The sequence below is a fragment of the Fusarium vanettenii genome (genome assembly GCF_000151355.1).
Source record: "Fusarium vanettenii 77-13-4 chromosome 9 genomic scaffold NECHAsca_6_chr9_2_0, whole genome shotgun sequence".
NCBI classification, from domain to species: Eukaryota; Fungi; Ascomycota; class Sordariomycetes; order Hypocreales; family Nectriaceae; genus Fusarium; species Fusarium vanettenii.
Window position 1 is genome coordinate 1,127,901 of NW_003315877.1, and position 12,400 is coordinate 1,140,300.

The window sequence follows — 12,400 nt, forward strand, 5'->3', positions numbered from 1 at the left end:
GGTTTCCTTCTTCTTTGGCAGCCTTGCAGCCTTCCTCTCCTTCATTTTTTCGGCATCCTTTTTCATTTCACGAATTCGAGTTTGGAGATTCTCCGATGAGGCATCGAGACCATTCAGAATATCTTCAGATTTGCCGGTAGAGGAGGGTTGAGACGTTGGAGGACTGTCCGAGTTGGTCTCGGTGGCAAACGAGCGTCGAGGGAAGCATTGGGTCGAACATCGTAGAGGAGGACGGCATATGTATGCAAGATTGGCCGAAAGGCCAGATCCGCGTCGGGCGCGAAGCATTGGGGCGTTGCGTTGTCGAGGTTGAACAGTGCCTTACGGGATGGTGATTCTCTTGAATCTATGATTGAGACTCAAAATTTCCCACCTTCAACTTCTTCAGCACCTTATCGATAAGAGAGAGCGGAAATATGCCGGTGATGCGGCGATGCGTGGCACGTGATTGGCCAGCTCCCCTACCTAGCCTGGGGAACTGTTGCAGCCCACCCGGTCCTCGTCATTCTGGGGCCTCCAACTTGAAAGAGGACACCACAAAGAAACCCCAACTGAAGCGCACTCTCACCAAAGGTGGAACCTCGTGCTATAGTCATGGGCGCGAGTGATTCAAAGCTCGTTTTCAAACAGGGCATCTTTCGATTGTCCGAAGAGCGGCATATCCCAGCCGATGATGCCTACTGGACCTCTGTTCGTCCTCTATCCGCACTCCACCCTAACTATCAAGATGGTGCTAATCGACTGTTAGTTCTGGGAGCTCCCTGAGTCGTCTGAGGATGTCTTCAGTCTATTCACTCCTGCCGACATTCGCCGCACGCGAGATCGCGCACTTGAGAACTTAGAGACCCTCATCCTCGCCGTCACCTCTCGCCTATTCATACTACGTCATCACCCATCCTTTCCCGACCCCGAGCTTGCCCCCGAGCGGGAAGCCCTGAACTGCATCCGAGTTCTCACACGAATCTTGCCATACTTGTACGAGAAAGACACTCTCAGTAGTTGGGAAGAACAATTCTTCTGGGCTCATAGACGGAAACGGACGCGTCATTCGGCTATCGCGAACGAAATCCTCTTCGACGAAGCGCAGGAGGTCAAGCAGAAAGCCGAGGGAAAGGAGTTTGAAGAGGTGAAGCCGCTTGCCGAAGAGTTGATAGACACATTGGTAGACCTGTTGTTCTTCTCTGACCTGACTCTACCTCGACAACCAAACGGCCGATCCAAGGTCACATATGCGATATGGCAAAGCGGCGTCGGGTGCAACACTGCGGTCGCAACGACCAAGGAGTATGAGAGCAACCGATCCGAGATCCTGCGTCTCCTGCTCGCACTATCCGGCCAGAGCATGTACATGACAGCTGGTGTTCTTCCACAGAACGGCGTACGAGCGTTGACTCATCTGTGCACATGCTCTGATAAGCAAGTTGTGCTCTCGATGCTTTGCTCTCTTCTCAACACGGTTCGTTCCTACTTGAGACCAACACTGAAGTTAACCTACTAACTCTGAATTGTAGACTTTGAAGTACAACCCGGCAAGTTGGCGCGTCCCTTACAACACTCTTGTCTTCAAGGATAGTAAGCAGATGCTTGTAACATATTCTCTGCAATTCCTCCTGGTGCTTCTTCTGTACCCGATCCCGGAAACTCCATCCAACTCGTCCCCCAAGAACTTCTTTCGCCATTTCCTTGGCCGGCTACATCGACCCCAAGATTTCCAGTTCATCGTCGACGGAATGGGCCGAATCCTTAACCAACCTCTGCAAGAAAAGACATCCTATCTTCCAGGGTCGCAGTCCTCTGGCAACTTTGCGCCCGAGATCTTGATGCTGTTCTGGGAGATCCTCCAGTGCAACAAGAGGTTCCGCTCGTTCATCGTGGACACGGAACGAGCGCATGACTTTGTCATCCTGGCTTTATTTTATGCCTTGGAGTATAAGAATGATGCGACCAAGCAGGGAGTTGTGCGCATGTGCGCATTCCTCCTTCAAACACTGAGCGTCGAGACCAACTTTGGCATCAACTTGAACAAATACTTTGAGGGACAGGAGAGTCTACCCATGTCCATCCGTGTCCCCGGGTTCAGGGGCACCTATGCCGATTTCCTCATTCACTCTATCTACAATCTGATCACCACAAGCCAAGGCAAACTCTCAGCGATCTACCCAGCTCTGTTGGCGGTGATCAATAATATTGCGCCTTATCTTGAAGGCCTTAGTGCCATCAGCAGCTCAAAGTTGATGCAGCTATTCACCTCGATGTCGTCACCGTCCTTTTTGCTTGCCAATGAGACGAACCATACCCTCCTTCATTCTCTCTTGGAGTCGATCAGCTCAATTCTTGAGAGCAAGTACCCTAAGAATCCCGAGTTGGTGTTTGCGATTCTGAAGAATAAGAAGCGAGTGGAGGCCCTGCGCACATTTACATTGGAGAGCGGCCAGGAGGAGATTGAAAGGAGAAATAGAAGAAGAAAGGACTCGGGCAACCATGTTGACCCGTTCGATGCCAGTTCGGTCCGGAGTTCAGCTGAGAGTCTGCGAAGCCCAAGCAGCGTTCAGCCGCATCATCCAGCTCTGGAAGAAGTTCCAGAGGATGGCGCATTCGCGATCGGAGATGACGAGGATGATAGTGATGACGAAGACCATCAACCTACCCCTACGCGATCGACGTCGAGTGAAACCCAGTCTCAGACATCGTCAATTCCCAACGTGGAGGACGCAGTCCCGACTCAATTACGAGGCATGTCTGAAAAGGCTCGAGGTAAAATGCCAGCCGGCGTGCCGAGTTTCTCACGACAAAACAGCACAACCAGCTTGGGCGGACACTCAATCTCTGGCCAATCACAGACTGGTGCTTTTGAACCAACAGCCCACTGGATCGACAGCTGGCTTCCTGAGCTTCCTCTGCACACCATACTGGCTGTGATTCAACAAGTGTCTGCCCTTCTACCTCGTCAGGATTTGGCAAGTGATGTGCCAGCATCAGAAACTCTGCGCCGACTTTCAGGCATTGAAGTTGTCGGCATTGAGCCCTCACCTCCTCGTGTCCACTCGTTTGAGTGGTCTCAACTGGCTTTGGGCTGGTATGAGTCCCTCTTGTGGGGTGTCATCTTTACAAGCGAGATGCAGGTTTCCAAGGGCACCATGGGCATCTGGAACGGTACTGCGATTAAACTCTTCCGAGTCCAGGAGACCGCTCCAGAAGGCCCTACGTTGACATCTCCACGGGGCGCTGTCGATGCAGTGGGTAGCAACATTGTGTCACGGATAGGACAGATAAACCTTCGTGGCCCCCCAGGTGGCCCCCCAGGAAGTGCTCAACCCCCTCACAGGAATGGCTGATCCTAGAGCAACTACCTACGTTCGAGGCCCAGCGGTTACCCGGCAAGCTAGGAAGCCTTGCAGACTTGTTCCATGGACTTGGATAACCCATGCTCACGCATCGATCCAGACCACAAGAGGAAGCAAGGCTCCACAAGAGCCAACGCAGGGCTGGAACGGAGTACGGCTAGATTGTTGAATTGTTTTGTCGCGAATATTGACCGCGAATGTATCTAGAAAGTGGAATATAGGCGTTTGCGAGTTGGGGAGTTTGGGTGAAGGCAGGGCGGCGCTGGGGCACAGTCAACCATGCATAGCAAAGAATACCAACTCTGTCTCGTTTTAGGCCGGTCGCATTATTCATGCCATTCACATGGACTCGATGACTAGTGCCAGTTCCATATGCAGACTGATACATGGTGTTTCACGTTCTCGACTCATGCGCGACGCTACTGTGGCGTGTAAGCCGGAGGTGGCTGGGACCAGCCACAGCCAACGACAGCTGGGGACCCCCGCCTGGACCGTTCCACACCAATTCAGTTCCCTGTTTTCTAGATCAAAAGTTGGCAGCAGCAGGCAAACAACGTGATGGCCAAGACGGAATCGAGGTGCCATGGGGGGTCGGTCGCGAATTAAGCCGCGTATTGATCCCCAGGCAATCATTTCCGAAGCGAAGATGAGGTCGCATGCACCGCCACGCGTCGAGCGAGCCGCTGACCAATCACCCACGGCCTCGGACCTTTTTGGCCGTGTGCTCTGGCGCTAAAGCCACAGCTTGTCAGCCACGTCAGGTCCCTTAATACCATGCCTGGCAGATATCATGACAAGGGTGGGCGTAAGGGTACTTTGTTTTTTGCTGGGATTCGAGGCCAGCTTCTGACTCGCATTTTCCAAATTTCCATCTTTTTTCCTTCGCTTCGTGCCGTTATTCTACCGTGACTTTCATCGAATTCGCTCTGAGGGTCTCTTTCGGTAAGACGCTGTCTAAAACTTTGACATCTTGTAGCCCCGAGTGGAGTTTTTTTGGTCGATCGCGTGTAAGACGGAGCATGGCAGACCAAGCTCATGACGATCCCGCCGGGGGCTCCGGTGAGGAGGTCCAGTCTTATCGCATTCGGGTGAGTTTCGAGCAAGCTTCACGACTGAGCAACACGCCAGCTAATGAGTGAAATAGGTCTCGAGCAAGTATCTCGACATCACCCGTCAGAAGCTCGAGCTTACTCGGCTGCCTCATGAACCCCGCTCAAAGGACTGGTGGGAGCCGAAACCCCAGGTTGAAACATTGGTCGATTACTGGTGAGTTGAGCTCTCGCGATTGTGAGTCTATAAAAATCTTACATGATGACAGGCAGGAACAATATTCGTGGCCGGATCACGAAGAGGAGCTTAACGCGACGCTCCCTCAGTTCAGAACCAGCTTCCAGACATCTACTCCGCCGTCGCCTGTCCGGATTCATTTCATTCATGCCCGCTCGCCTCACGCGAATGCGGTTCCTCTTCTCTTGATACCCCCTTTTCCTCTAACCAACATATCTCTTGGACATCTCGTCCGACCACTGGGCGACCCTGAAGATGCTGGGTCGACGCAACCCTTTCACCTGGTGATTCCAGCTTTGCCCGGTCTGGGATTCAGCGACCCTCTCCCTGGCAACGCTCCTCCGATTTCTTCGACAGTGCAGATGCTGGATGCTCTGATGAAGAGACTGAACTATCCTCTCTACATCGCTAGCAACGCTGGTTCCGCCTCGGCTTCTCCCGCTGGGATCGACTGGAGACTAGCAAAGCACTTCTCGCATCACTACTCAAAGTCGTGCTTGGGCTTTCACTTCATCGCGCCCCCGCTGAACGCTCCCAAGCTCAAGGACTCAGCTAGTGAATGGTTCAAGTGGACGGTCGCCCGTGCCTTGACCTCTGGTGTTCTTGGTTACTCCAAGGACGACATCACGGCAACGGTGAAGCAGAAGGCGTCGCAAGTGGGAAAGGAAAAGTCTGTCAGCAATCCTGGTCTAGCAGGCTACAGCAACTTTGAACCCAACACGCCGGCATATGCTCTATGCGACTCGCCTACTGGTCTCCTACTCTATGTGCTCAAGGTCCTCCGCACAATGGGCCCGAAGACGGAGCTCACACACAAGGACATCATCACGCTCACCCAGCTTATCTGGCTCCCTGGTCCTGAAGCTGCTTTGCGATTCTGGGCTCAAAGCGCATCCGATTTCGAGCCCGTGGAGACAAAGAAGCCGACGCTAAAGCCAAAGGTTGCGATCACAGTGTTCACCGGTGATGAGGACCAGAATGAGCAGCAAAGGACACTTCCACGACCCACAAGGACGGCATACGCCTGCCCCGGCTGGGCAAACCCAGAGTATCAGGTCGTACACATGAACCGGGCCTCTGGCTCTGTTGGATTCTTGTCTTGGGACCGACCAGAGGTGATTGTGGATGGAGTCAGAGGCCTGGCGAAGGCGATACTGGCCAAAGATAAAAGGATGCAAGCTTCAGAGCAACCGGGAGCTACACTTCAAAACCAGCTTGAAGTCAATGGGGATCGGACAGCTCAAGCAGATCTCTCCGGGACGACAGTACAGGACCCCAACGCCACCCCAGCTGGAGCATCTCCCAAGCCTGCAACAAAGAAACCGATTGAGGATGAGAACCACCACCTTGTTCCTCCACCAGTTCCGGCGCACGGAGGAAGCTCTCAGTAAGGATAACTATATGTTTAGGAAATGGGATAGGGATAGGATATGGATGGTTTAGGACGGGGATGGAGGGCAAAGTAATTTGATACCACGTGTTTTCCTTGATTTTGGCATTCATTCATTATGAAGTGTTTATAATAGCCAAAGAGCACCAACATAAAATATACTTTCAGTCTCTTCTTATTTGAAGAATTCAAGTTGAAGTTGAAGGATCGTGGCTGGTTGCCGTGGTCTGTGCCAGCACATGAAGCGCTGACGGGACGCGCCAACTGGAGCTTCGGTACGTACTTTGTCGCAACGGCCTCATCAGCTCCGACCCCTCGACTTCGAGCTTAGCAGCGCCTCAACCTTGACCTAAGCCTATCTCTAATTCATACTCCTACGAGCGTCTCTCGGATATACGCAGCGAAATACGAAGCTGCTCCTTCTCTTCTTAACGGCGACGATGCGCCTCGAGGCCGCTCATCTATCGTGACATCCCGCCATCTAGCCCACCTGGCCCCAACCCCAATACCATCATGTCGAACCGATACGACCGGTCGTACCGCGAGGGCAACGGCTACGGCAACTTTGGCCGCTCGGGAGACGACTACAGATCCGGCTACCAAGATGGCTACGGAAGCGACCGATATGGCACGCCGCCGCCCGGTCTCCAGCAGCCGCGAGCGCCCCCGACGCTTCGACAAATGCCATCCCGATCGCGTGTGCCGCCAGAGACGAACGCCGAGCGACAGATCACCGAGGTCTTGGACCACATTAAGAGGGAATGGCCTTCGATGTGTCAGGACGACTGCGTCCCAGTCCAGCTGGCGTTGCAGCTCCTTGACAGCAGCTCGGTTGGCCGCGCGCACGAGTACAGCCAGTTCCAGCAGTCACACAACTACCTGCAAGAGTCCCTAAAGGGCATCGTCCATGAGCATCACCAGGGCTTCAACAGTTCGATCGGTACCTTTCACAAGATCCAGAGCAGCATCCAGCAGTCCCAGAAGCGGGTCCGCGCGCTCAAGGAGTCGCTGGCCAACTCCAAGACGAGCCTCTGCGCCACAGATCCAGAGCTGAAGAAGTTGTCCAAGACTTCGCAAGAGTTTGACACCCTTGTGCAGACTCTCAACGAACTGGATGACTTACGAGCGGTACCGGATCAGCTGGAGGCTAGAATATCTGAGAAGCGGTTCTTGACGGCAGTAGAAGTGCTCCAGAATGCGCTTCGAAAACTGAGGAAACCTGAGCTGGACGATATTGGTGCTCTTAGCGACCTGCGAAGCTATTTGGCCAACCAAGAGACAGCTCTGATGGATATTCTTGTGGAGGAACTTCATGAGCACCTCTATCTCAAGTCTCCATACTGCCAGGAGAGATGGCAGAACCTGGCCAAATCACAGGGCGCCTTTACTGAGGGTTACGTGGATTCGAAGCCCATCACGCCTTTCCATGTTATCCTCGATTCTATCGATGTCGACAAGACATTGACAGAAGACCCTATGAAGAATCCCGAGGCTGACACTTTTTACTATGTCGGTCTACTGGTGGAATCTTTGAACAAGCTTGGCCGATTACAAAACGCCGTGGAAACCCTTAAGCAGCGGCTACCGGTTGAGCTGTTTGGAATCGTCAACGAGACTATCAACGAGGTGGATCAGCGACACCCAAGTTCTCTGCGAGGAGGATCAACCAAGGGTGATGGAATGCACGTCTATGGTACCCGCGAGACACAGATGCGAGCAGACGTCATTTATGATCTTCTCTGGTCCCTATACGGCAAGTTTGAGGCAATCGGAGAAGGTCATCGTGTCTTTCACGAGTCTATCAAGGTCCTTATTCGACGAGAGGGTGCTGGTAACAACAGTGCTCTTCTCGGCAGCTTCAAGGAGCTGTGGAATCTTTACCAGAACGAAATCAGGTCTCTGCTGCACAACTATGTCACAACGGACGCAGATGTCTATCAGTTCGACTCGCCAAACCCAGGAAATGCACTCAACGGCAAGAAGGATATTCGTGAACATCTGTTCAAGTTCTCAGAGGCCAACACAAAGTCTATTGTAATGACGACCGAGTACGACGCTCTAGACAGCATCATCCAAGACGCTGTTCCTGGCCTGGGCTCACGAAAGGACAAGAAGCACCGAAACGCGTACGAGGGAGGCAGAAAGGGAGGCGACGCCAGTTACGGAGCCAGCCACCAAACGACGGGCTCGTACAAGTCTCTGGTGGAACCTAGTGTCTTCAACATGAGTCTACTACTACCGCCCACGTTGGTGTTCTTGCAGAGGCTCAAGAACATTGTGCCTCCTGGGTCAGATCTCGCAGCGAGCACGCTTACAACATTCTTGGATAACTTTTTGGTCAACGTCTTTCAGCCACAGTTGGACGAGACCCTGACCAAATTAAGCGATACCGTGTTTGGAGAGGTGGACGCCTTCTCGCAAGACCCGGCCTGGAGCCAGGTGGCACGCCGGCCTGTGTTCCGGGGAACGACGGCCTTCTTTGAGGTTGTGACTGCATTCTGTCGCATGCTGGGCACTATTCCACCCGACCAAGCGCTCAGCTCACTGATTGTGACCCAAATGATGCGATACTACGACCGCTGCTTCAGCTGGTACAAGTCACTTGTGGTTAAGGCTCAGGAGCAGTCTGGAGAGCTTGACAATGATAACCTGAGGGCGTCTGCGCGGTTCTCGCTAGACCCCGGTGATATTCAGGAGACGATGAAGAGGCTGTGGACGGCAGATGAGATGGACTGGGAGTTGGCAGAAAAGGAGATTCATCAGTTGATGGAGCTCACAGATGAGGCGCCTCTAGAGTCAGGAGATATCATTCAGGACCGAGATTCAATCTCGTCATTCTGTCTCTTGTACACCAGCATGAAATGGCTCGCAGTCAAGATTGCAGGCTTGCGGCAAATCACGATGCACGAGACGGACACGTCACGGCAGCAAAACCTTCCTCGACACTCGAGCCGCCGATGGACTCTAATGAATGACCCGAACAAGGCCACTGCCGAAGATGGTCCCGTGTCACTGCCGCTGACGCAGGAGACTGTGCAGTAAGTTGAGCAACCATGGACGTTGTCAAACATGAATACTAATCAAAGTTTAGAGCGTTTGACAGCATCGTCTCGTCCTTTGAGGAGCTGGCAGGGACAGCACTGCTCACTCTTCACATGGAGATTCGGTGCCGCATAGTGCACTCGTTGCGCATCGCCCTGTCACCCCAGGTGGCACCGTATCTCCTGGATCAGGAAGTGAGCGAACCAGATCCGCAAATCTTGAACCTCAACTCGGAGCTGGTGCTCTTTGATGAGACGGTGGTCAAATACCTTCGAGACAAGGAGATTGCCTTTATCAGGACAGGCCTTGGTCTTTTGATCAACTGCTACCTAGTGAGCAACGCCTGCAAGGCATCGCCGATGAACGCCAAGGGCTGCGGAAGGATGCAACTCAACATCCTGGTGCTGCAGCAGAACCTCAAGAACGTGGAAGAGGGCGTGGACCTGGCACGGGCAGCAAACTACTTTTCGCTGTACGAGCAGGGGGCGGACGCGATTGTGGAAAAGGCAAAGGAGGACAAGGAGCAGCAGCGAGGCAACAGCGCGCAGGACCCGGACAACTTTTCGTACGACGAGCTCAAGGCGCTCGTTGAGCTCTGCTACAGTGAAGCGATGGCGAATCCAGAGCGAGGTATCGCGTCGGCGGCTCAGAGGCAGATGACGGATAAGCTGCTAGGGTTGAGCGAACACATGTGGCAGACATAGTTATATAGAGTGACGAGAAGTTGGTGATGGAGTTGACGGCTTGGGCGATTTTGATGGGTGATGTAAGTGGCGGTAGATGTAAAGCAGCGTGTGCAATACATTCAGTTCAAGGTTGATCAGGAACAAATGCCGATATGAGCTGTGACTACAGGAGGCATTTTCAAGGTACATTTCAAGCAATCATTCAAGCAAGCGTGTTACAGTGCAGGCACAAGGACAAGGACGCACTTATGCGTTGTCAAAATGGCTGTAACCATGCGTGCCGGCCACGCGACATGGATGCACGTTCCATTGAATGACGACGAATGGCAGACACAAACAAGAAAATCAATCAATCATGCAGCAGCAGCTCGTGGGTGCGGCCTTTTGTGAAACAGTCCAGACGAAACATGGAAGCCAAAGAAAGAGAGGGCAGCCACACGACGCTTGTTATGCACAACTGGGCGCCTACAGACAAGCAGAAAGGTACGAAAGCAAGCCTCGAATGCGGGGGAGGGAGCCTCACGTCAGCTTTGAAGAGGCTGCTTTTTTGCGAGATCAGATCGATGGAGCTAAGATAGTGTGCAGATGGTGTTGTATACATCATGTGTGTAAGGAAACGGGTTGCCGTGACGGAGTCAAGATGTGCCAGCAAGTGGTAACGGGATGTGGCAAGGGCAACACGTCGTCTTTGCTAACAAATGCCAATGACGACTACAGTCGAGGGGAATAGGGGGTTGGTTTGCTCGCTGTCATTAATTATATCCGTGCAGAGAGAGAGAGAGAGCATCAGGGAACAGGGGTTGTAGACGACGAATCGGTGAGGGAGATGTGTCAGCGGAGGAGAGTGAGTTTTTTTGACACAAACCAGTCAGAGCAATCGAGATGGATGTTTCCAGCAGAACCAAGCTTTTTCGTGGATCCCAGGGGAAAAGACATTGGAGTTGAAAGATGGGGAGGGTGATAGGGGGGGTATTAGAAGGGGACCAGAAATAGGATAGGGAGTGGGGAGGACTTGGCGGTCTACAGCCATCTCAAACAGATCCGAGATGTCCATTTCATTAAAAAAAGGCTCTTGTTTAAAGAGTGATGAATCTCTTATGTAGCATGTTTGGTTCAAAAAGAGATTGATCCATCATGCTCCACCCACAGTTCAGCTGGCATTGTCATGTCCGTCCATGGATAGTTTGTCGCAGAATTGGAGGGTGTGTGAGAGACCCCTAAAAAGCCACGGGCGTTTTTTACAGTGGCTGTGGACATCCATACACTTTTATTTACGCCTCTATATTTTTTTTCATTCGACTCGGCAACCGTAACAAAGGGCTTTATTGAAGCAAAAGAATTCCAACCCCTGAGGCTTGCGGTTCATGTGGAACCTTTCAAGCAAGAAGAACTTGTCTTTCGTTCCATTACGACCCTGTTCCCTCCGCTGGCGTGTGTACCTTGCATGCCCCGTCCGTGTGCTTAGATGCAAGCCCGCCTCCCGCGCTGGCCGTCTCAAACCCGGGTTCAGGGAGGGTTTGAGGAAGGGGGGAGGCTAAGAATAAGACCCAGCGCCAGAAGCCGGCCCAGGGGATCTTGAGGTTTTGTAACGGGCGCCAGGAAAAGTAGCTTAGAGTTTGGTTGTTTCGCGGGGAAGAGTAAAAAAAAGGTTGGGCGTTGGAAAAAGCTTTCTTGATAGATTCGGTATATCGTATTGTTATTATACCTAGAGAGCAACAGCATCAAGATGTCCATCCAGATCGCCTAGACCCGTATCAAATCATGCCAAAAAAGCCAAATCAGAAAAGGCTAGCCAGGGGTCCTCGACTCCTCATTTATCAATGCCGCCTAATCAAGTCTTCTTTTTTAGTTCCATCCTTTCTATTTCGGAGCCTCTCCCGCCCGGGGGGGGCATGGCATCCCCTTTCTCTTGCTGCACCTGCCAGGTCTCCTCCCATCTCCACTTTGACAATCTGCCCAAGCAGCCACTCACTGTCCTTGACCGTCCCATCTGCTTTCGTTCTCTTCGCTCTCTTTTCCTTTCCTTTTACTCTTTTCTATTGGAGCACGGCCAATCTCTTGTTCATTCAGGGGCTTCCAGCACGTCGTATACCGCCTGTGACCCCCTAGCACTGCGCTGGCACTGCTAGAAACTGACTTCCCCAGTGTTAGCCCAGTTAGCGAGTGAGACATTCCGTCGTTACCTTGGACAGAGCAGTAAACAACAAAGCCAGAGCTCCATCCCTCAGGAGGCCCAGCCCACCTCTTCTCACCTCCAGTCACCTACATCTATCCACACACATCCCATCCCACATACCCGCGTCCCGACCAACCGACCTCCCGCCATTCCCAGGGTCTCGCCTCGTCTCTTCTCTTGCAACTCTAGCTTCTTTTTCCTTTTCTCTCTTCTTCATCATCTCCATCATATTTGCGCCTCACCATTTTTCCCTCTCTGCAGCAGCAAAAAAGCAACTGGATCGTCCTCCATCGTCCGAGAGGCGCCGCAGTAGACCGACCCCACGCGTCCGGGCGGAACAGCCACCTTTCTCCCTCTCTAGAGCTCCATTCGCTCGTTCCCCTGGATTTCGGACTTTTTGGACTTTTCGGCGTCAAATCCTCTAAAAACCTACATCACCTTTTTCGCCAAACTCCGTCGCCGACTGCTTCTGCAT

The 12,400-nt window shown here is 52.7% G+C and overlaps 3 protein-coding genes across 3 annotated transcripts; all 3 read left to right on the plus strand.

Moving 5' to 3' along the window:
• Positions 1 to 594: 594 nt before the first annotated feature.
• On the plus strand, positions 595 to 3,335 carry NECHADRAFT_48617 (uncharacterized protein; the record flags this gene model as incomplete). Its single annotated transcript, XM_003050042.1, has 3 exons — positions 595 to 690; positions 749 to 1,456; positions 1,512 to 3,335. The coding sequence occupies 3 exons, from the start codon at positions 595 to 597 to the stop codon at positions 3,333 to 3,335; spliced, it is 2,628 nt and encodes an 875-aa protein (XP_003050088.1).
• A 1,028-nt stretch (positions 3,336 to 4,363) lies between these two features.
• Positions 4,364 to 6,022, plus strand: NECHADRAFT_84852 (uncharacterized protein; the record flags this gene model as incomplete). Its single annotated transcript, XM_003050043.1, has 3 exons — positions 4,364 to 4,432; positions 4,489 to 4,610; positions 4,663 to 6,022. 3 exons carry the CDS (start codon positions 4,364 to 4,366, stop codon positions 6,020 to 6,022), a joined length of 1,551 nt encoding a protein of 516 aa, XP_003050089.1.
• A 512-nt stretch (positions 6,023 to 6,534) lies between these two features.
• NECHADRAFT_84853 (uncharacterized protein) lies at positions 6,535 to 9,767 on the plus strand (the record flags this gene model as incomplete). The annotated part of the gene is made up of 2 exons (XM_003050044.1): positions 6,535 to 9,059; positions 9,113 to 9,767. 2 exons carry the CDS (start codon positions 6,535 to 6,537, stop codon positions 9,765 to 9,767), a joined length of 3,180 nt encoding a protein of 1,059 aa, XP_003050090.1.
• Positions 9,768 to 12,400: the final 2,633 nt, after the last annotated feature.